The following is a 23,128-nucleotide window of genomic DNA, read 5'->3' on the forward strand; positions in this document are numbered from 1 at the left end:
ACTGATGGTCTCACCCAGATGGCCAGATGACCTCATGATGAAGCACACAGATCTGATGCATCTTTCTTCCACACTCTGTACATTCAACAAATCTGGAAATAAAAAGCCAAAAATCAATACTTCCAATATTCCTAGATTTCTGAAAATAAAAGGAAGAAGGAAAATCAGTAAGTATACTGAGAATTCAGGAACTACTTACAGTTCGGGATCCAGTGTATCATTTTTTCTCTTGGAAAACTGTTCTTTATTTATTGTACTAAGGAGAGAAGAGGGACGCAATGAGAAAAAGCGATACAGAAAGACGAGCACTGTGACCACAGGTCTAAGCCAAGGGACGAATCCCATACTGTAAGTGGATTCTTTCCATCTCCTAAGAATATACTGAAGGGCATTTAACAGGTATATTCTTGGCTCCCACAAAGTGCATGTTTACATAAAGGAATGCCTGTGTTTTTGGAAAGGACTTCATAGTAAATCTACTTCTCCTTGTAGGAAATGGAGAACCCAGAACTAGAAACATGAGTTCGTTCTTTTCCTTTTAAAATCCTACCTGCTACTCTAATGTTAGCTATTTATGCCTTTTATAGTTTAATGTTCCTAGACTGAACTATGAAAGATGGCGTGTATAGAGGGAGCTAAACCACTATTTAAAAATAACACTAATTTTTTAGCAAAGTCTAGTCAACTTTTTGTTAACAGAAAATTTCAATATTAAGCATACTTTAGACTACTTAAAAAGGGTAAATATTGTTTATTTTATAGTATTCATTTGAAAATTTTCACATGGCCTCCCATCCTGAAATCTAGCATTCCACAATACTCAGAGTCTCACAAATACAGAAGTTAACAGTCTTATAATTCTCTACCTAGAATAAACTTCAGGGGGCCCCGACTCTGACTACTGTAATTCTTCTTGAAATGAGGACACCTCGGGGTGGCTGGATGGCTCAGCTGGTTGGAGCATGAGCTCTCAACAAGGTTGCCGGTTTGATTCCCGCATGTGATGGTGGGCTGGAACTAAGACTGAAAACGGCGACTGGACTTGGAACTGAGGGGCCCTGGAGAAACACACTGTTGCCCAATATTCTCCAATTAAAAAAAAAAGAAAAAAGAGGACACTTCCATGTTTAAACTGTCTCCCACTAGTTACAGCCTCGAGCTACCCCTCTACTAAGGCCTTGCTATTCAAAGTGTGCGCTAAAGAGCAGCAGCAGAGGGCCTGGGAGTTTGCTGGTGATGCAGAGAGGCTCACTAAAGAACTGCAGAATTGGAAGGGCGTTCTGCAGTGTTCAAAGTCCGAGGTTTAAAACATGTTTAAGACACTCAACAGTACCAAGAGTAAGGCTGCCTTCCTTGCCCACATCAGGGAAACCTAGCCAGAGCCGACTTTCTGTTTTAGCCAAGGGTAAGAAAGTCTCCTTACGGCTCAAGGGGACCTAGGACCTATTTTCCAGAACAGCACCTGACCCCACCACACTGTACTGCACTGGTGATTGAGGAAGAGTGCAACTTCAAAACCCAATCTGGAAAAATATACCAGTTTTTCTCAGAAGCCCTGTTTTAACCTAACAATTCCATACTTTTTGGAATGTTCTCAGCTGCTTCTGTCTATTATAGGTTAGACCAGAAAAGAAGCTGAAGAATACTGAAAGTACACCAAATAGTTCTTCCTAAAACAGTCCAAATTTGAAATACAGTGTCTAAATCTTAGAGATTAGAAGTACAATGAGGCAGTTGATGATATGTTTGGAATTTTTTCTTGGCATTTACCAAATAGCTTGTAAGATTACAAAAGCCCAATGAAGTCTCTTTTTAAGTAAGTCACTCTAACAAACTCCTAAACCACTAATGTTCAATGAGAGTCACAATAATAGTGATTAATACCCTATATGAGAAAGCTATTTGTTCAATTCCCTCAAACTCAAAACAGTTAATAATAAAGTTCCTTTGCACTGCACTTCAATACTTAGGAGAGAAGCTGACTGTGTACTTACAGAAGAAATGTATCTAAAATGGCCACCCAGTGCTGATGCATTTGCTAACAGAACTCTCCATGAGGAAATATTCTCTATCGGTCTTGACCAACATGGCAGCCACTAGCCACAGGTGTCTATGGAGAACTTGAAATGTGGCTAATGTAAGTGAGAAACAATGTACAATTTTATTTACTCTTAATTAATTTGTATTTAAGTAGCCATCTGTCACTAATGCCTCCCATATTGAATAGCATAACCCAAGAGCACTTAGAAGCCAGAATATGATCACCTGACAACAAACAGAAAAAGACAGCAGTTTCCAAAAGAATGCCATTACTTACGTTTGAGGCTGGGAAGGGTCATCCCCCAAAGAAACGCTCTCCCCTTGGATTTCATTGAAACACTTCTCACAGAAATGATACCTGTCGGCAAGAAGGCCATACTGGGGTGAACTGTTCCGTTCACACAACACAGCCCAAGCCAAGCAACGAAGCCACCAATCACAGCAGGCCAAGGAGGGGGACGGGAGCAGAGAGCAGGTCATCAACGGCGACAAGGACATTCAATGATGCAGATTTATGGGCCCCACAGTATGGGTTTTGTTTTGTTTTTGTTTTGTTTTTGTTTTTTTTTTTGGTTTTTTGTTTTGTTTTGCAATCAAAGCCAAGTGCGGACAACGACAAGCATGAGGGAGAAAAAAAAACACAAAACAAACGAAGAAATGAGGGATTGCAGGACAAAAAAACATAAAAGCAAGACAAGACAACACAAAGCAGAAAGCCAAGGCAAAGCACAGATTAGCATTAAATATCTCAAATGGGATCACAAGTAGCAAATGATTACAGCAAATAAAAAGTTTCACTTACACAGACCTACACCCTTTCAGTATAGTAACTACTGCTAACTGAAGCAAATAATCAAAAGGAGGAAGGAGGGTAAATACACTGGGGAGAGAACTGCTACTCTATTACCTAAACATAGCCATTACACACTACTCCCCACTTCCCCCAGAAAAATCCACTAAGGATATAGTACAAGGAAATAATCACCTAAAAACAACTGTGGGTTGAAAAAAACCAAAATTTCTTTTTGATCTCACAAAGCCACATAAGAAAAAAAAATTTCAATGAAAAGTCTGCACAAGCAGTTAAATACCGATTGTAACCATTGACTGACATAGTTGAAAGGCAAAGAAAGGCAGTGGTGTACACAGGCACATGATTACACGTTCCTTGGTATGATTATAAAACTGTAGATTGATGTTAAAGATCCAAAAACGGTATGTCAAGATTGTAGCATGAGGAAACTTTCATGCTGGTTCTTACTTGCTTTTTTTGAACATAAGGTGCTTAAAACAACTTGAGACCCCCTTTTCCTAGGTTTTAATGAGTAAAAAACTGGATTCTGATGCCTACAAAACACTAGGAGAATGCACTAACTTTTTGTAAATACAACAAAAAGTTTACGTGACTTTTTCAAAGCTAGAAATGCATCTGTAGCACACAAGTTCAGCAAAAACCACCTCCATGGGCTTGGTTTTATTAAAGAGTATTAACTGCCCAACCTTGCTATTATACTGTCTCAGAGCCCCAAGAAAACACCCTATGCAAGCTACCGTGTTTCCCTGAAAATAAGACCTAACCGGAAACTAAGCCCTAGCATGACTTTTCAGGATGACATCCCCTGAACATAAGACCTAATGCGTCTTTTGGAGCAAAAAATAATATAAGACCCGGTCTTATTTTCAGGAAAACACAGGATATTGTAGGCTGATTACTGAACATAGGAGACAATCATGGTTAAGATAGATTAGTGACTGCAATTTTTGTAATTACAGCCATTATTTGGGCAGAAGAAAAGGCAGAAGTGCCTAATTTAATAGAACCCTACCATTGACTGTCATATGCATGTTTGTGTCAGTAATGGTCTGATACACCGCTATTTTTGGAGGTGTTCCTTTTTATTTGCTTAATAGGAGCAAAGAAAATACTCTGGAATCCTTTTTTCAAATACTTAGGAATAGGCCACACACAAAAAGGGAACATTTCCAAAAGGATAGAGCTGGCTGACAAACTTCTGGTTAAGTTTTCTGGGTGGGTAGTTTTTGGGAAATGAGATAGCCAGCAGCAATTTCAGGGAAAGACTAATTAGTTTGAAAATCTCAGCTTTGCATGAGGCTGTGGTGAGCTATGAAAGGACAGTTGAAAAAGAAGTGGGACCTGGGGTGTAATCCTATCTATGCCATCAATTCACAAAGTTGCTTAACTTCCCAAGGCCTTTGGTTCCTGTGTTTTACATTTTTATAAATAAGGACCCAGACATCTGATGCAAGGCTACTATCTGCTAGAAAACTGTCTAATTCTACAAAGGCAGAATGCAAAGACTGAAACTTGTACTGTACAGTTGTTTTCAAGCGAGTTATACATGAACTGTGACTGTACATGTGTTGGTCCGTCTGCTTGCACTCCCTAGCCACGTGAACACGTGGACCACAGGTCACACATGGTCCAGCTTACCTGTTCTGGTAACTGTAGTAAGTGGCATCTCGAGGGATTGTGCATAACTGTTTGCCATAACAACAGAGTGTCTGTGGAGAAAACTCCAACTGCAAAAGAAACCATTCATTACATAGTAGACAGGCCTGAAGGAAAAGGTAGGATATTTACATTGGCAAATCACAACAAGCCAGTGAAGACTTAGTTCTCATTTGTATTAACCATAATGGGCTATTTCAGTTTTCCAGGCAGTTCACAGAACTAAAACCATTCTAGCTCATGACTCAGTAGGCTTAGCAGTCATGTCCTTCCACCACTTACCAAAGAACTCAACAGGACAAGTGGGGCTCAATATGAATTGGTATGCACATAATACCAGCATATGCCAGGTACTGTGTATGAACCCACAGGTGATTATCAAGTCCCTACTCCAGAGAAGTTTATAAACTGATGCTTCAGGATTCTAATTAGTCAAGTTTTCAACACAATTTTTATCTGTCCAGAAATTTCTTACCTTTCTGCCACAACAATATCCAAGGCTTTGCATGACTGGGTCAATTTCTTGTTCAAAGACCTCAGATAGCTTGGAGCAATATTTGTACACCCGCGATGTTTTCCGATTATATAACCAAGCATTGTTAAACATCAGCCAAATGTCATCCACATACTGCCAGGGTTCCTGATACTGTCCAGTGTCTAACTTCCTCTTGATGGTAGAAAGATCCATGGGGCTCTTTACAATATCAAAGTAATCCTAGAAGGACAAGCGACACCAAACAGTATTACCCCAAAGTGTGAGTACACTGAAGGTAGATGGTGCATTTTCATTGTTTATCATTATTAATATTCCAGATAATGTTGCGTCTTTGACCTGTGTATATTAACCAAGAGTCGACTGATATACAACACTTCTTTAAATCATTAGTCTATAGAGATGTGAAGCCGCTCAGAGGGCAGAGAGTAACAGGGCTCCCAGCCTTCCCAGGCTGCAGGCTGATGGTCTACTGCAGCGACTCTAGACACTGTACCATATAGTGTATGTGCGATCACTTAAAAACCCCGTAACCTTTTAGTACTAGAAGGGACCTACAGGTGAGGAAACTAGTCCAGAGAACATCAGTGATCTATCTAAAGTCAAAGAAAATTATAGGAAAAAGAAGTTCCTAATGGATTTTTGCCTCTTAAAGTACTCCATTGCTTTATCTAACACAACTTAAATCCCTCAAATGAAAGCTGCTAGCAGCATGGTGTATAAAGGCAACTTTTAAAGCATATGAAGCTAATCTAGGTCCATTTTTTCTATCATGAACTACTGCTACTCAAGTGATAAAAATAAACTGTATGAACCAATAATCCCACTTCTAGGTATATTCCCACTCCAACATACCCAACAGAAATAAAAACATACACTCACACAAAAATTTGTTTGTGAATATTCATAGCAATGCTAGTGTCAAAAGCCAAAAAAGTGTGAACAACCCAAATGTCTATCAACAAATGAATAAAGAAAATGTGGTATAGTCATACAAAGGAACATTGCTGGGTCATAAAAAGGAATGAAATATGACTCATGTACAACGTGGATAAACCTTGAAAATATGCTAAGTGAAAGAAGCCAGTCACAAAGAATCCCATACTATATGGTATGATTCCATTTAATGAAATGCCCAGAATAGACAAATCCAGAGACAGAAAGCAGACTAATGGTTGGTTGGGGTTGATGGTAGAGGAGGTTGAGGGAAATGGGGAGTGACTGATTGTGAATGCAGTTTCTTTTGTGGGCTGATAAAAATGACCCAAAACTGATTGTGGCAATGGTTGCACAATTCTGCGCATACACAAAAACTACTGAATTGTATAGTTTAAAGGGGCGACTTGTGTAATATGTGAACCGTATCTGAATAAAGCTGTTAAACAACTTAAAAACCAAAATCAGAAGTACCACCACATACTTACAGGGATTCCTAGAAGCTGAGGGTCCACAGGTTGACGAAAGGGAAGGGATTCTGGATCCTGTCGATAAAGTGCCTCCAACGTTGGCATCAGTGCCTGACGTAACTCTTCTGGTTTGAAAACTTAAGAGTACATTTGAAAGTAGTTATAAATTAAGCAAAAGAAGAAAAAACAAGCTCAAGTCAAAGCTATCAAAATATCTAGAGAAACACAAAACACAGAACTGCCTACACTGCCCTATGGAAATACCCCTAAGGGCGCATTTTCTTATCTGCCTCAGGTAACACCTTCCAAACACCATTCATGACTCGGCTAATTTTTCAGTCTGAAATTTAGTTAAGATGTCTTGATCAAGTAGAAAAAGAATCCTAATCCTTCCAAAACTGATGAAGAGACTTATCAAAATAACATTCCAGAAAGATACTGGCGATGGGACGGGGACGCTGTCAAGAATAGTAAGGAGTCCTCAATCCTGATACCACTATTTAACAGGTCGGAAATTGGACCTGGCACTGTCTTATCACTGAAGGTACCAGAACCACGGAAGGGAAGAGCCCCTCGTTATGTTTTAGAGTTTAGGAAGAAGACAGTTACAATTTCAATGGCAAACGTTAGGTTTTGATGAAAGCGAACTGGCACTTTAAGAAAACTGAGCTGGGAGGACTATGGATGGAGCTGGGCTTCTTGTTACTCTCTAGTCCTAACTTCCTGTTAAACTTTATGGTTCTAACTTCCTGCAGTGGGGTGGGGTGGGGGACATACAAGGGCCATCTTGGGAGAGGTCTCTCTCTTGCATGTGGATGGCTGGTGGAAGGTATATGTACCCACATTGCTGTGGTGGCTTTGTTTTCTTTTCAAGAATAAACCCTCCTTTTGGTGGACTATCTAAAAGGTTATTTTATTCAATCAACAGTTTAAGGAAAGAGAGAACTAAACTGTTATGTCAGAGCCATGGACTCAGTTGATCAAATTATATTCAAATGTGTTATCACTACGATTCCCAAAGATTAGGAAAGATTTGCTGGCATACCCCAAGTGGAATTAATTTAAGCCATCATTCAAGAAGCTAGTCATTAAGGGACCAGTTTTGAGCTTTAAAAACACACTCTGGGGGCCGGCCCAGTGGCTCAGGTGGTTGGAGCGCTGTGCTCCTAACTCCGAGAACGCCGGTTTGATTCCCACATGGGCCAGTGGGCTGCGCCCTCTACAGCTAAGATTGTGAACAACGGCTCTCCCTGGAGCCGGGCTGCTGGGAGCAGCCGGAGGTTGGCATGAGCTGCCAGGGGCTGCTGTGTGCTGCCATGAGAGGCTGGTGGCCAACGTGAGTGGTCGGCAGCCAGCGTGAGCTGCTGACCAACTGCCTCACCTGGGGGGAGCGAAGACTCATAACACCAGCATGGGCCAGGGAGCTGTACCCTACACAACTACACTGAGAAACAACGGCTTGAACTGGAGTGGAGGGCAGGCGGAAGAAGGGGGGAACAAAACCCCACTCTGGGCAGGGGCCTTGTTGTTTCTACTAGTTAGAAATTAGTTTTATCTTCAGAAAGGTATACTTGTTAGTACTTTAGATATTTTTCACCTTGTGGTGGGGGTTGCCGTGGGGAAAAAAAAAAAATCAGACAGAGGGGAGAGGTTTCTTTCTCTCTCACACTTGGTTGTACTCAAGATAGAATTTGAGCAAAGTTGTGAAATTAGGTGTTTTAAAGAGAGATTGCTAATAGTAAGATTGGGTTTCTTGCTGTCTACATTAAAGAAAACACCTCAATATACACAAACCTTATTTTTAAAAGAAAATAATTTTAACACCAACTTTTTTTTTTCCCCAAAGGAGGGTACAGCTCACAGTGGCCCGTGCGGGGTTCAAATTGTCAACCTTGGTGTTATCAGCACCACGCTCTAACCAACTGAGCTAACCGGCCACCCATTAACCCCAACATTTTAAAGTACATGTACTAATGGAACACTGATATATATATCATCTCCGGGAGCAAAGAGATGCCCCCTGGAGCTAGTCCCACCTGGGCCACAGAAAGGTCTTTGGAGCCACAGAAATTCTAGTCCTAAACGAGTTAACTTCTGTGGGAATTGTCTGAGTTTCTCACGGTGCTAAGCAGAGCTGCTTGCCCGGCTTGACTCATCCATGCTCAGAATGGTTCAGAGCAAAGACTACGTCTCAGCTGGCCTGGTTCGCTTACTAGCTGAGCGAGCTGGGGCCAGTTACTCAACCTTGTTGAGCCTCAGTTTTTCCACCTGTAAAATGGGATCAATAGCCTCACAGAGTTGTCGTGAAGCTATCAGATGAGACAATACAAGTGTGTGTCATAGTACCTGGTGCACAGTAGGTTAACAATAAATGTGATGATTATTGCTATTATTTCCTGCATTTCAGTCAATGTTACTTGACAATTTCACTCCTCTGAAAAAAGGACAATTGTGACAGCTGTGAACCACCCAACCCTGAAGAAATGATGGGTACGATTGACCCAGTGATTCCAGGAAGCAAATACACCTTATAAAAATAGATAAAATCTTTTCCAACGTTAGTAATAATGAAGAGACCAGGCCAAGGGTTCCAAGCTTAATGAAGTCACTTTAAAGTCAATTTCCGAGGCCCATGGAACCAGATGCCTTATCCCATTCTTCTCAAGCTCTTAGGGTTTCTCCCCATCTCCAGGAACACAAAGCCTAAGACACTTACTTTTTTTCTTTGACTGTCCTGAGGCTGGAGACGACTGGGTAACTGAAGTACTTGGCTGGTCTTCCTCCTCTTTTGTTTCAGTTTTTAATTCAGTGCCTCTCTCTTCTGTTTCTGTAGGTTCCACTTTACAGTCCTCTGCTTTAGTCTAAAAAGGTAGGTAGTTATTTTTAGTATTTCAAAGACATGCAACTGGATGCAATAAGACCAGTCTTATTTACTCTCCCCTGTGTCTGAGTAAATAAAGTCCCTTCAGATGAATCTGAAGACCCTTTCTCACACGGAAATCAATGAAATGAGACCTAATTATCAGAATACTTTCCTGTTTAATTGGGTTCCTAGATTGTAGTGCTAACCAAATAGCAGTGGAAATTGCCCTACTCTCACCTCTGGCATATCCTCTGGCTGAGTATCTGCTGGTTCTGGTTGATCCACTTCCATTTTAACCTCCATTTTCACTTCCTGTGAAGGCTGCTTCTCAGAAATGGTCTGAGAATTCACTTCTGTGCTACTAGTAGATGGAGGGTTTGATACCTGCCCCTCAATGCTTACAGCTGGTTGGGAAAGCTGGGCAGAGATGGGAAAAAAACACAAAAAGTTTGCCAATTAAACCACCAGAATTTAAGCTACACAACAAGAAGGCATGATTAATCACTATTTCTAGGCCAGCATCATTATATCCATTTATGATGCTTTTGCTTACTGCCCATTTTCATCCCGTCATAAACTATGCTTAGGAACAGGAGCCTGAAAACTCACACACACTGGTTGACTGGCTGTGCATAAAAGAGCCAGCAACTGTTTCTTTGGTACTATCCTTCTGTGGCAGTGTGTGAGAGGTGGAGGTTTCAGAGATGACTACCTAGAGGAGCTCATATTTACAGAGAAATGGAAAGAAAATAAGGATGACTGGCCATCTCATTGTGTTTAACTTCTCATTAGGAAAAGTTTCACATGTACAGAACAGTAGAGAGAATATAATGAACCCTCATACTGAGTGGCTGTTTTGAATTATCACATTCTAATGGGTAAATGGCCATCTCTATCTTTTTCCTAAGTCTTCCAATAAGAAACTTCACAATAAGTTTAGTATTTTCTGGACCTACCCTACACATTAGGTTGGCGCAAAAGTAAATGAGGTTTAAAAATTTAAAATAATTGCAAAACCTGCAATTACTTTTGCACCAATCTAAGAGAATAAAATCAAGTTCCTTTCTGTGCTCTGCTCTTCTTGCCTTTCAGAGGACAGGATGAACCAATCACTGATGAACAGTGTTTTATGAAGTAGTTGTGATTCATGGGAATTTAGTTCACCAACATGACAGAATTAATATATTAGTTAGTATCAGTAATCACATAGAAAGTTCTAAGCCGTGACACATAGAGTTCTACTATTAAGGATGCAACTTTTAGATGTAGTCCCCATTACATGCCTTAAAATGTCAGAATACAACATGAACATAGCACGGTCAACATCAGACCTAAACCGTATCTTTGAGCTCCTTCTATGCGAGGTACTACAACAGGAGGGAGAAAGGCAGAAAGGAAGGGAAAAGAAAAGGAAAGGAAGAAAGAAAAGAAAGGGAAAGGAAGGCCCTAACTGCAGAGATTCTAGTCTAATTGGGGAGAAAACAACAAGAGATGAAACGAACAGACTAGAAAGAACACAGCACAGACCTAACCAAACATCACAGTACAGTTGAAACAATTCTGCCCAAACCCAAGCCTCTGCTTACTGGAGTCGCAGGCTGCGGAGGCAGCAGTGGCGCCGTTGGGGTGGAAACAGATGCTGCTGTACTCTGCTGTGAGAGAGGCTGCTGCTGGGGCTGGTCGGCGGAAGCAGCAGCAGGAAGTGAAGCCTGCGCTTGTGGAGGAAGTTGCGTTGGTGGTGTCGTAGGGGACTGCCTTGGAGGTGGATGCAGTGCCTGGGTCTGTGGCCCAGGTGGCACGGCTGGAGGTGTAGGGACAGGGGCTGGAATTGCTGTTGCTGGTGGCTGCTGAGCCCCTATGCTCGGGGGAGTGTGGTGGGGGGTGGGGGTACGACTAGGTACAGGAGAGGGCGAATTCTGATGCAGTGCTTGAGGGAGAGGGGGACAGTGAATGTGGCTCCCTTGAGACCCTGGAGGCATTATAGGCGAGTTCACAGGGCAGGAAGAACTGGACATTTGTGCCTGTTAAAATGAAAAACATAACAAGACAGCAATTAAGAGAATTAAAGAAATATTTACATAGGCAGGCTATATGCACTTAAGGACACAAACTGATTAGACAGAAAATGGGAACGAATGTCTCCATTTAAAAATCGGGAAAAAATCTTGTTATGGGGGGCATATCTTTGGATAATCTGATCAATGTATATTGTATTTAATTAAATAGACTTCACAAAACAGCAGGAGGCCTCAGTTACTGCAGAGGCATGGGCCAGGAGAGTATAGTGTCTTATGGCCTTCTTATGCTCTCTTCAGCTAGACTTCTTCCTTCTGCATTGTAGTTGTCACTAAGATTTCATTTTAAAGTGTTTGCTACCAAAACAAATGGTTAAAAGTATCAATTTAACCTAGTTCCGATTTTATAACACCATTGCTATGTCAGAGTAACCTCTTCATTGTTCAGAATACCATATATCCATAACTGTTCTTAATAAAAACTTTAAAAATTGTATTCTTTCACACACTATAGGCTGTAGGCTGTCACCCTTCCCTGTAAAAAACAGATCAGAGTTTAAAGAATCACAAAGATAAGTAAGAAAACCCATTTGCGAGACATACTTGAGACACTGGTGCTTGCCCGCCAGACGGAGCCAAAGGCATATTCGTTACATTCATTCCCGGTGTTGAGAACGGAGTCTGGGGAAGGAACTGGCTCTGGCTGGAAGGCTGCTGCATGCGAGGCCCATAGCCCATAGGCTGCACACACAAAACACAGCAGCAAATTGCTTCATTAGTTATTCTATTAGAGTAGCTGGCATCACTGCTCTGGCCATGCTGTGAGGAGGGGGGGCAGGAAAGGAGGAAAATGGTGCAAAAGCTGACCCTCATGTCAACATAAGAGAACAGCCTCATAGCTTACCTTAGCCTACTCTAAAATTACAAGAGGTTACACACAAACAAATTCTCTGGTAAACAAATGCACCTAGAATTCTGACAAAGTAGATGTAATTGTTTCTTTGCATACTGTTAAGTGACAAGAGTGAATCACAATTTTATGAGATCTTTGCTCATGTCACTGGTAATATAACAGCACAAACACTCCATAATGGGTACAAACAAGTAAAATCTTACAAGTTGTGGCTGAACCTGGTAGCATTCACGGTCCACAAATACTCTAGGATTGTTATACTTCATTTCTAAAATGATCCCAAGCAAATCCAGGCCTTCAATAAAGAACTGTGGAGCACCAAAGGCCAAAAACTTTTCATAAGCTACGATGGGTATGTGTATTAGATTAGAATGAAGACTAATAAGACTTCTTATTAAACATGGTGCGCCAAGACGTTATATGCTAGACAACATGAAAAAGGCTTAAGAATTGGAGGCACTAGCTAACTCTGAAAGATGGGGTAAGGGCTGGGGCCAACCAAAGGTAACAGGTTTAGCGTTTACATTAGGAGCAGTGAGATGTTGGGTCCTTTTTCTCTAGTCCCTACGACCAAGCAACTGCCCCTCCATCACCCTTGCAAAAGACAAGTTTCCTGCCTGGATAGGTTCTGCATTTGGGGAAGACAGGCATTATAGAAGAGAGGTGATTGTGCTGAAGTGTGCAGGCTACTAAACAGACTCCAGAGAAAGGTGGCTGGCTACCCTTATATGCTTTCCAGTACTACTGTGTTTCCCCGAAAATAAGACCTAGCGGGACAAGCAGCTGTAATGTGCCCTTTGGAGCAAAAATTAATCAGACCCGGTCTTATATGATAGTTAAATAAGACCGGGTCTTATATTAATTTTTGCTCCAAAAGACACATTACAGCTGCTTGTCAGGCTAGGTCTTATTTTCAGGGCAACACGGTATGTTTATGAATGGTACTTGAAAGCAAATCTTTCTTCTATTGTTTATTTTATATAGATTATAATCAAGTGAGTTCTTAACTATACTGGATCCTATAATATATATACTTTAGAAACCTGGTTTTTCCATTTAAAGCTTTCACGCCATACAGGTTCTGAAATAACTGGTTATAAAGTATTCCAATTTACAGATGTACCAAATTTAACTTAACAAATCTCTTAATGTACATTCAGGATATGGCCTTTTTGTCAAAATAGAGTATATAATGCAAAATCGTTCACATAAATTTTCTTCAAACCATATATTTTTAATATCTCAGTGATTATTTCTGTAAGATAAATTTCTAAAAACAAGAGGTGAAAATTAAGGATTTTAGCATTCACCGCCCATTTATTCTCATTTCTGAAACACATATAATCATTTAATCATGTGTGTATTAAGGCCAAATACAACAGAATTACAGAAAGAATCAAAGTTAAGGATTAATCACTTACAGTCAACTGTTGAAGCATGTGTGAGAATTTTTGTTTATGAAGTAGAAACAAAGAAAAAGGATTTTTAAAATGTCAGGGGAAAGCCAAAAAGATTACGCAAAATGGTCAAGTCAAACTTACTGGGTTGAGAGTTCCAGGTTGAGCTAACTGTCCATGGTGCTGAAGAGGAGAGGTTTGCCGGGGTCCGATAGGGGGCTGGGGCATGCTCATCTGGCCAAATTGATTCAAACCTGTGAGTAAGTGTAAAATATTAGGTCTGAACACCTTCATGGAATCAGAGAATAAAAGACAAAGTTCTTATTCCTGGTTCTACATCATTTTATCAGGACAAATACAGGAACCTGCTTTCAACTGTGAATGAATCTGTTTCATAGCCACAAAAGGGGCACTGTTAATTAATATCAAGTCTATCTTGGCCAGTTTTAAATGGATACTCAATCATTTATTTAATGTCCTTTGACTTTCTGCCCCTCGACCTGCCAGCCAACCTGTTCTTCACCCTTCCTTCCTCCCTGGGCTCCAACTCCGAAAGGTTTTCAAATTTTTCAAGCAGGTAATTATACCTGCTGCTGGCCTGAGGCAAGAATCAAGGTGGCAAGTATAACCCTGTAGTATACCAGGGACTCTGTTAAAAAGGCTGTGGTTACACACGTGGATTTCTCCTGTAACTTACCAGGCTGTGGAGTTATCCGCGGCATCATCTGGTTTGGCACACTGCCACGGATCATAGATGGATCAGGTAGAGGGCCATCTAGAGTGAAAGAGTGAAATGGTTAGAAAAGCATCTTTCAGTCAGCTTCCTTTCCGTTAAAAAAAAAAAATCCACAAAATATTTGTGGTAATATCTTGAAGAATTCAGTATGAATTACAAAAGAATAAAACCTATGAACTGGGCAAGAACTTGAAGACAATGTTAGTTCTGGAATATAAGAAAATGCCTCCAAATGGTTTTCATACATTCCTTTATGAACTAGGGCAATAGGAAGAGAAGGTAAAATCTTAAATTAATAAAAGCTACGTTAGCATTAATGTGCTACCATTTGACTAAGTCCGATTCTTTGGTTAGTATGCAGAACACCTCCATAGACAAGAACCACAGATTTTGTCCAATGACAAATTTGACTGTGTACCCAGTAATACATTTTTATGAACACAAGCCTGCTGTGAGCACTGACTTTAATTCACATATTACACTGCACTACATATCATGCACCTCTTAGGTGTAACAGAAATTTTAAAATGAGATTAAAATATGAACATATAATTTCTAATGTTTTTTCGGATTATCTGCACATCCTCTAGTGCAGCACTTCCCAACCTTTTTCCCATCATGGTGCAGATAAAACACTAGGATTTCTATAGCACCCTGGGAAGACAGAATGCTTGTCATGAGTCAGCTCTATCCTGGACACCCCCCCACCCAAAGTGCTGTATACTCAAGCCTGACACTGTGCTCTAAAGAGAGACCCACCAATTCAGACAACTCTCTAATTTTGCTGTCACTTCTGTTCATTTAATAAAAAGTTTGCTACACTAAGTAGCAACAAAAATGACCCCACAACTAAGTGGCTTACTGCAATTCAAGTTACTACTAAGTCCATTAGGACTTATCACTAATATGGTTACTAATAAGGCAATACAAATTGAAAACTGAAGAATGCTGGACATTTACTCATATAATTTTTTATCTGCAACTGTGCAATCTATGTTCAGTACATAAAGATTAGAGAACATAGTAAAAAGAAAGAAACCTCTATTAATAGTTTTAATCCTCCATATATATAGTCAATACACTTTATACAAAACAAGGTTTTGACCTAATATATAAGGAACTTTTTCTCCTGTCAATAATATGGATAGGCATTGCAAGCTAAATGCCAGCAGGGGCCGTGGCAGTTAGTATCAATAAGTAAAAACACTAGGCACCTGAAACAACAGGAAATGGGGAAAACTGGTGAAATAGAGAAAGCACAACCCTGCTAAACAGAAATCCACCACTCTAGTTACAGAATAGATGATGTCCTGTGAAGAGGGCCAAATCTGCTAGATCCTTCCATTTTTTAAAGAAAGTCAGAAACCCACATTTAATGTAAAATCTTCTGATTATTAAACATGTGAGACTAATCAAATGAGAAATAAAAACATAATCCCACTGCCTACATCTTGCCTAAGCACTTTTGCTTACAACTATGATGTGTGTCCATGATGGTTTTGACTGACTGCATGGCATCAACCGTCATAAAATCGACTGCTGGCCTATTCAGCAGCTCTTAATTACTCATTTATTGCAAGGAACATCTGATGAACATCTGAAGGAACGTTCTGATGATTATACGTATAGATCAGACAATCAAAAACCTTGTAACATACAACACTAAGTTATCCAGGAATCCTACCACCCCCTCAAGAAGCCAATGTTAATAGATTAGTGCTTATTTCTTCCATAACTGCTTTCTGGGAATACGCTACAGTTTAAAAAAATGAGATTATAATACATATAATTATGTCATCAACTTTCTCTTAGTTTTTTTATATTTGCAAAAAAAAAAAAAAAAAAAACTGAGTCAGCTCCTTATCCAACCTAATTAATAATAACTAGGTTTACCTTTTTCAGACTGTACCTACATGTTGCTTATACTCGCTTATTAGTATGAACAACTTTCTGGGCCAACACATACATCTATGACGCAGCCACCCTTTTGATTATATAATAAATGTACTATTATACTTTGCCGAAAAATCAAATTTTGTAGAAATATAAAGATGAGAAAGTTCAAGTCTTCCACAATCCTTCCTCTTACCCATAATCATTTTCTCTTCAAATATAAAAATTAGCAATAAATTTACTCTGAACTTAATATATCACATTAAGTAATTAAGTGTGAAAACTATTGTCTACTTTTCTTAGTTTCAGGTGTATGTCAATGATTTAATGTGAAATGACCACAGTAAGTCTAGTTAACATCTGTCACCATACAGAATTACAATTTTTTTTGTGATGAGAATATTTAAGATCTACTCTTGGCAACTTTGCATTGCAAATGTGCAACACAGTATTATTAACTATGGTCAGTGTGCTGTACATTACATCCTCAGGACTGACTTAGTTTTTAACTAGAAATTTGTACCTTTGTCCTTTCACCCATTTTGCCACCCCCAATCCCCTCTAACACCCACCAATCTTCTCTGTATCTATGAGCTCTTTCTCTTTTTTTTTAAAAGATCCCACACTTTTTAAAGTGAGATCACACGTTGTCATTCTCTGCCTGACTTATTTCACTTAGCATAATGCGTTCTCAAGGTCAATTCATATTGTTGCAAATGGCAAAATATTCCTTTTTATAGCCAAATAATATTTCACTATGTGTATATACACACATCCCATTTTCTTTATCCATTTATCCACCAATGAACATATTCTGGCTATCGTCAATAAAGCTGCAATAAACATGGGGGTGCATATATGTTTGTCTATCTTATTAAACTCGTTTCTCCCTTATGACACACTTCAGGCTTTATGCCTAATCAAAGCTATCATTCCTTTCTTTGTGATTTGGTTTGATTTCCTGGATGTTTCCTCATTTATTAATACCTGTATATTAAAGGAGAGTGATGAGCTAGGTTTGGTTAGCTGATTCAGCCTTTACTTTCAAGAAAAAATTTTAAAATTATAACTTTATTATAATTTTGTTTAGTTAACATACTTAATGGCTTAGAGAAGACTGTGAAGACAGAATGCCTGGGTTTGGTTCTGTCACTCCCTAACCCTGACCATGCAAAGTTAGCTAGCCTCTCTATGCCTCTGTTCCTCATCTATAAAATGGGGTAACAGTATCTACATTAGGATATTGGATCTCTCAAATCTGCCTTCTATAGCTATCATCTCTCTACCAATTTGATTTTTGTTATTTTTCATCTTTTAAAACAAAGTTGTTCTAAATCCTACCTTCTGTTTTGTTATTCATAATGTTTTTTTGTTTTTCCAAAGATTTTATTGGGGAAGGGGAACAGGACTTTATTGGGGAACAGTGTGTACTTCCAGGACTTTTTTTCCAAGTCAAGTTGTTGTCCTTTCAGTCTTAGTTGTGGAGGGCGCAGCTCAGCTCCAGGTGCAGTTGCCGTTTTCTAGTTGCAGGGGGCACAGCCCACCATCCCTTGTGGGAGTCAAGGAATCGAACTGCCAACCTTGTGGTTGAGAGTATGCGCTCCAACCGACTGAGCCATCCGGGAGGCAGCTCAGCTCAAGGTGCCGTGTTCAATCTTAGTTGCAGGGGGCGGAGCCCACCATCCCTTGCGGGAGTCAAGGAATTGAACTGGCAACCTTGGGTTGCGAGCCCACTGGCCCATGTGGGAACTGAACTGGGAACCTTTGGAGTTAGGAGCATGGAGCTCTAACCGCCTGAGCTACCGGGCCGGGCCCCATAATAAGGTTTCAAACTCAGTTAACCTCCCAGTTCCTTTTCTGTACCCCGCTGTCTTTTTATTTTCATTTCTTCTGTGTAATCTTTTCTTCTGAAAATTTCATTTATTTTCTTTAGTAATTCTTCAAATGTTTTTTCTATTATGCTGATTGTGATTTTCCCTTGCAGTTTTAACTTATCTATTCAAGGATCCCAGGTTGGATCCTTTCTAATTGTTATTTATCTCTATATAGGCAGCAGCCGCTCAGCATATGCAGTTTGCTCAAAAAAAGGGTAGGTGGAATCACTTTAAGCTGTCACTCTCAGCCATATGATGACCTTCACTTTTAAATGTAGATGGCTCCTGATGGTTGGTGAAATCTTGTTCAGTCTTTGTATAGCTATATGGTTACTTTAGCAATGTAAGACTGGAGAACTTTTAGGATGTTTCTGATGTTTCAATAGTATAAATTATGCTACTGTGACAATTTCTGTGCAATTATACCATTATTGCTTGAAATTAAATTTCTAGAAATGGAACAATGGAATTTAAGGGAATGAACAAATACTTAAAATTCTTACCAACAGTGTATTTCAGTCATGTTGTCACTAATGCACATTTTAACCTTTAGAGACTCTAAAAGGTCTGTACCGATTTTATTCTTTCAGTTCCTTTTTCAATTTTTCTTCCCAAATGTTTCACCTTTCTCTCCCCCTCAATTATATATTAAGGAAATTAGTACCATTAATATTCAAAATATTTTCCTTGGTTTGTACATTAATTATGGTTATGGTATCTTCTGTTGTCATTATTTTTCTTTAAAGATTCAAGGTAGTATCTAGTTTAGACACCTTTCTCATTTTATATTTTCTTCAATATTCTATATACTACTTTCAGCTTTATGTTTAAAGTTTAAAACTTTTGATTCTTCTACTATTAATTTCTGTATGGAGTAAAAGATAGGGATTTCATTCTACAAAATGTCAGATTTAGTATAAGCTGAAGACGAACATATACTTATGGCTATACAGTTCTATTAATATTTGTTCCTGTTTACATTGTAACATACTGTTTTTACTCTAACATATGACTACAAAATTTAATATGTGATAGATTTTAAACTTGGCTCAAATTTCTAAAGAATTCAAGTAAATGCTACCAAATCCAAGTATCTCACATTTGTCCACTTGTCTCTATACCTTCATTATCGTCCTATTAAAGCATCAGTCCTGAAGCAGTCTCAACTCTAGTCTTGACTTTCTTGTTTCTGAACATTTGTTCTCCGACCTGCTCAAAAAATACCAGCATTTTCCCTTGCCAGTGGGCCTCTATGTACTATTCCCTCTGCCAGAAATGCGGTTGCTGTTCTCAATTCTATTCATATCATGGCCCGGTGAGAAAACACATCTAGCACACAGCAGTTAACAAGTGAGGCTGCTAAGGGCCAGTGACAACCAACAAGTCTCCACTTTATTATATCAAGGCCAAGGGGGATGATTTTCTCAGCCCACCTATAATCCACTAATGGCATAAAAGTTGGTACCTGCTGGCTCAGTTGGCACTACCTATAGGTAGTCAGGTTTCCCTGACTCAAGAAATATAGAAGGGTGGTAGATGAGGGTAAATGGATCCAATATATGGTGATGGAAAGAGAACTGACTCCATGGTGAACATACAATGTGATATATAGATGATGTATTACAGAATTGTACACCTGAAATCTATGTAACTTTACTAACAATTGTCACCCCAATAAACTTAAAAACAAAAAAACAAAAAACTGAAAAGAAATACAGGTTTTTTTTCTCCCCCCCATCATAGCCTCTTCCCACATCATTTAATAGCCTATGTTCTTTGTCACTATTGTGTACCTAACTCCACATTTTACTGCTTGGACCTACTAATGAGTCAATGAATGAATAAGGAAATATATAATCTTGGCTATCTGGTTAATTCATTAGGCCAAGAAGGCTGCTATAACCAGAACACTGAAACTGTCACGATGAATTTTAATTGAGGCTTCTAAAAAATAGTTCTTAGTCTTTGAACATATTGTGTCAAAATTAGTAACACGATATTGTGTGGTTACGATGTATGAAAGCTGGTGGGGTCTTTGAACCTGCTCTGTTGGCTGCCTACCACATGCAAGTCAATGAAAACCTGTGGACTATCATTTTCTAGGTGCCACGATGAGAGATTATCTTGGGCTCTAAAATTAATGGCAGATTATCAAAATATATTAAGTGCCATGCCCAGAAATCTTCAGCTGTTTTTACTAGAGGATGAATTATTTTCTTTGCAAAGGCGAAAAATGCTAATTTGAAAACTCCAGAATAGTTGCAAAAGTTAATGCAAATTAATGGCTTTGGTGCAAAACCATTTTATTACCCATTTCCCTCAAAGTAACTGTAACAAAAAGCACTTACTAGAAGTCATTCCTGGTTGTGGCTGCCCCATGTTAGGCCCTGGATTCATGGAAACTGGCACCATGCCTGCAGCATTTGGTAGCATGTTTTGCTTTTGTAGTCTAGTCCTTCGTTTTTCTTCTAATTCTTTCTGGATTTTATAGATCTTCTCAGCTAGCAGATGGTAGTATTCCGCCTTTGAATTTTGGAAACAAAATAAGAGATCAGAAAAAAAGAACTACCATCAGGTAACAGAAAAAATGAACTAAGAACAGATATGAATTTCATTTAAAGAGGTAAGCAGAAATAAAAAAGGGAGAAGAATCTAATCTTCTTTCTTAGATCATTCCAAATATGAGCTCGTTTTGGAATGATCATGTGAAAAGCAGCTTTATTATGAACCTACGTAGTAAAGCATGACCTCTCAAAGTAGGTTTACAAAACATGTGCTGGCAATTTACAGCCCATGGAAAGACTATGCTACATTTGGAAGAAGTGCCAATTTAGAGAAGAAAGTTCAACTAATGTAGAGAAACTGCAATACTACTTGAGATGAAAATACTAAGCAGCTGATTCACCATATTCTAGTGAAAATAGCACAGCACTGGAAACAGCTCAACCACTTTCTCAGATGACAGAAGGACAACCCAGATAAAGTGCCACATGAGTGCACTGTAGCATTAGAGGAAAAATGGAAGATTCTTGATGACATCCACTGGAAGACAATTACTTTGTTATCTTCACTGTGCACAATGAGAATAAGACAGGAGAGCTCAAGGGTATCTTCTGAAATACACGTTGCAAACAAGAATAAACTAAGCAACTAAAATAGGTCCACTCTGGACTTTATATAGAACTTCGTATAGAAAAACAGGTGCTCACTCGATTATTTGCAGATTCATACATGTCCCCTTCCACTTTCCGGGCATATGCAACCAGGTTTTCCATCCGTCGGTCTTTCAAAGCAGCAGGATCCGGAGTAGGAAATATGGCTTGAACTCTGAGAATAGAAAATCCTATCACTGTTATATCACATTAGCTTTTTGGTCTCATCATAGAAATGTACAGTAGTTTAAACTTTTTTCTGATTAGTATTCTCTCATTTTTTTTACAATGTACACATTAAGTAAAATTAAAAAGTGAAGGGTGGGATGTGCTCAAATATAAAATACTGACCAAAATGAAATTGTCTTTTTGTGGCAAACAAAGGATTTTTCTGATCAGAATATAAAAAATGACTCCATAAATATACTCTTTGGCCCCTGTCACTCTCATGTGGCGCAAAAAAATTATACTGTGCAATTTGCATAACAGAAGTTAGAAAACCTGACCTTTGTTACAGTATCAAGTAGCAATGGCCTTCAGATCAAAAACTTGAAGTGAAGGGGGCACAATGATTCTGCTAAATTCAGTATCTTTTTCTCTCTAGCCATTCCCAACAAAAGGCTTGGCAGCAGCGTTCCAAAAGATTGACAAATGTGATTTCCAGCCACTAATTTTATCATTTCAACATCTCATGTTCAGTTGTATATAGTACTTGAAGGAACCAGATGGGGAATAAATAAATGGAAGCTTAGAAGAATACTTGTGTTGGTTAAAAAAAAAACCCCACAATCATACAGTAAGCTTTTAACATCAAGTTAGATGATCCACCTCAAATAGTTACCTCTGTTCATTAAATATAAGTTCCTAAACAATTTAATTATCACAAAATACATTTGTTTTGGCTATTCCTTATTAATTCATTTTATTAAAATCTCAGAATTTGGGCTGGTCCGGTGGCTCAGGTGGTTGGAGCACCAGGCTCGTAATACCGAGGTCGCTAGTTTGATTCCCACATGGACCAGTGAGCTGCGCCCTCTACATCTAAGATTGTGAACAATGGCTCTCCTTGGAGCTGGGCTGCCGTGAGCTGCTATATGCTGCTGTGGGCTACCATGTGCTGCCAGGAGTGGCCAGTGGCCAGCATGAGGGGCCGGCAGCCAGTGTGAGCAGCCATGGGCTGCTGTGTGCCGCCATGGGTGGCCAGTGGCCAGAATGAGTGGCCGGCAGCCAGCGAGAGCTGCCATGAGCTGCCGACCAATGACCAGTGACCGACTGCCTTAGCTGGGTGGAGCGCAAGGCTCATAACACCAGCATGGGCCAGGGAGCTGTGTCCTACACAACTAGACTGAGAAACAACTGGCTTGAACTGGAGTTGGGGGCTGGGGTGGGGGTGGGGGGCAAAGGGGAAAAAAACAACAAAACAAACCTCAGAATTTCCTCCTTGTTGTCAAGTTCCACTTCTAGTGCTATTGTTTTAGAATTCCTAAATGAAACCCAGGTATAATTGGCTAACGTAACAAAAATAAATTAAGAAGACAAAAGATATGTCACATGGTTCTAAACCAATAAAAAATACAGATAGAACAAATGAGACCCCTCTATAAAGTGGAGAAGAAATGAAAAAAGACTGCTTTCTCCAAGAAAAAACGCTACATGTTGTCTCAAGTGTAGCTCTGTAATCAATGGGGTCTGAGCTCTATATGATACCGTGTTTCCCCGAAAATAAGACCTAGACGGACAATCAGCTCTAATGCATCTTTTGGAGCAAAAATTAATATAAGACCCGGTCTTACTTTACTATAAGACCAGGTATTATCTAACATAATATTAAGACCGGGTCTTATATTAATTTTTGCTCCGAAAGACGCATTAGAGC

General features: G+C 39.4%; 1 protein-coding gene across 1 annotated transcript in view; it reads right to left on the bottom strand.

The window, feature by feature from the left end:
* Positions 1–23,128, bottom strand: part of EP300 (EP300 lysine acetyltransferase) — a 72,738-nt gene that overhangs the window by 12,558 nt on the left and 37,052 nt on the right. The window contains exons 9-22 of the mRNA XM_019734493.3: positions 21,310–21,427; positions 20,449–20,623; positions 14,295–14,372; positions 13,742–13,851; positions 11,891–12,028; positions 10,859–11,293; positions 9,510–9,689; positions 9,126–9,270; positions 6,428–6,546; positions 4,986–5,225; positions 4,493–4,581; positions 2,318–2,398; positions 200–256; positions 15–92 (exon numbers count right to left, since the gene is read on the bottom strand). Of these exons, the coding sequence (XP_019590052.2) occupies positions 15–92; positions 200–256; positions 2,318–2,398; positions 4,493–4,581; positions 4,986–5,225; positions 6,428–6,546; positions 9,126–9,270; positions 9,510–9,689; positions 10,859–11,293; positions 11,891–12,028; positions 13,742–13,851; positions 14,295–14,372; positions 20,449–20,623; positions 21,310–21,427 (2,043 nt within the window). The remainder of the gene's footprint in view (positions 1–14; positions 93–199; positions 257–2,317; positions 2,399–4,492; positions 4,582–4,985; positions 5,226–6,427; positions 6,547–9,125; positions 9,271–9,509; positions 9,690–10,858; positions 11,294–11,890; positions 12,029–13,741; positions 13,852–14,294; positions 14,373–20,448; positions 20,624–21,309; positions 21,428–23,128) is intronic.

Source organism: Rhinolophus sinicus, chromosome 1 (genome assembly GCF_057876585.1).
Source record: "Rhinolophus sinicus isolate RSI-liver-muscle chromosome 1, RSI-T2T, whole genome shotgun sequence".
Lineage (NCBI taxonomy): Eukaryota > Metazoa > Chordata > Mammalia > Chiroptera > Rhinolophidae > Rhinolophus > Rhinolophus sinicus.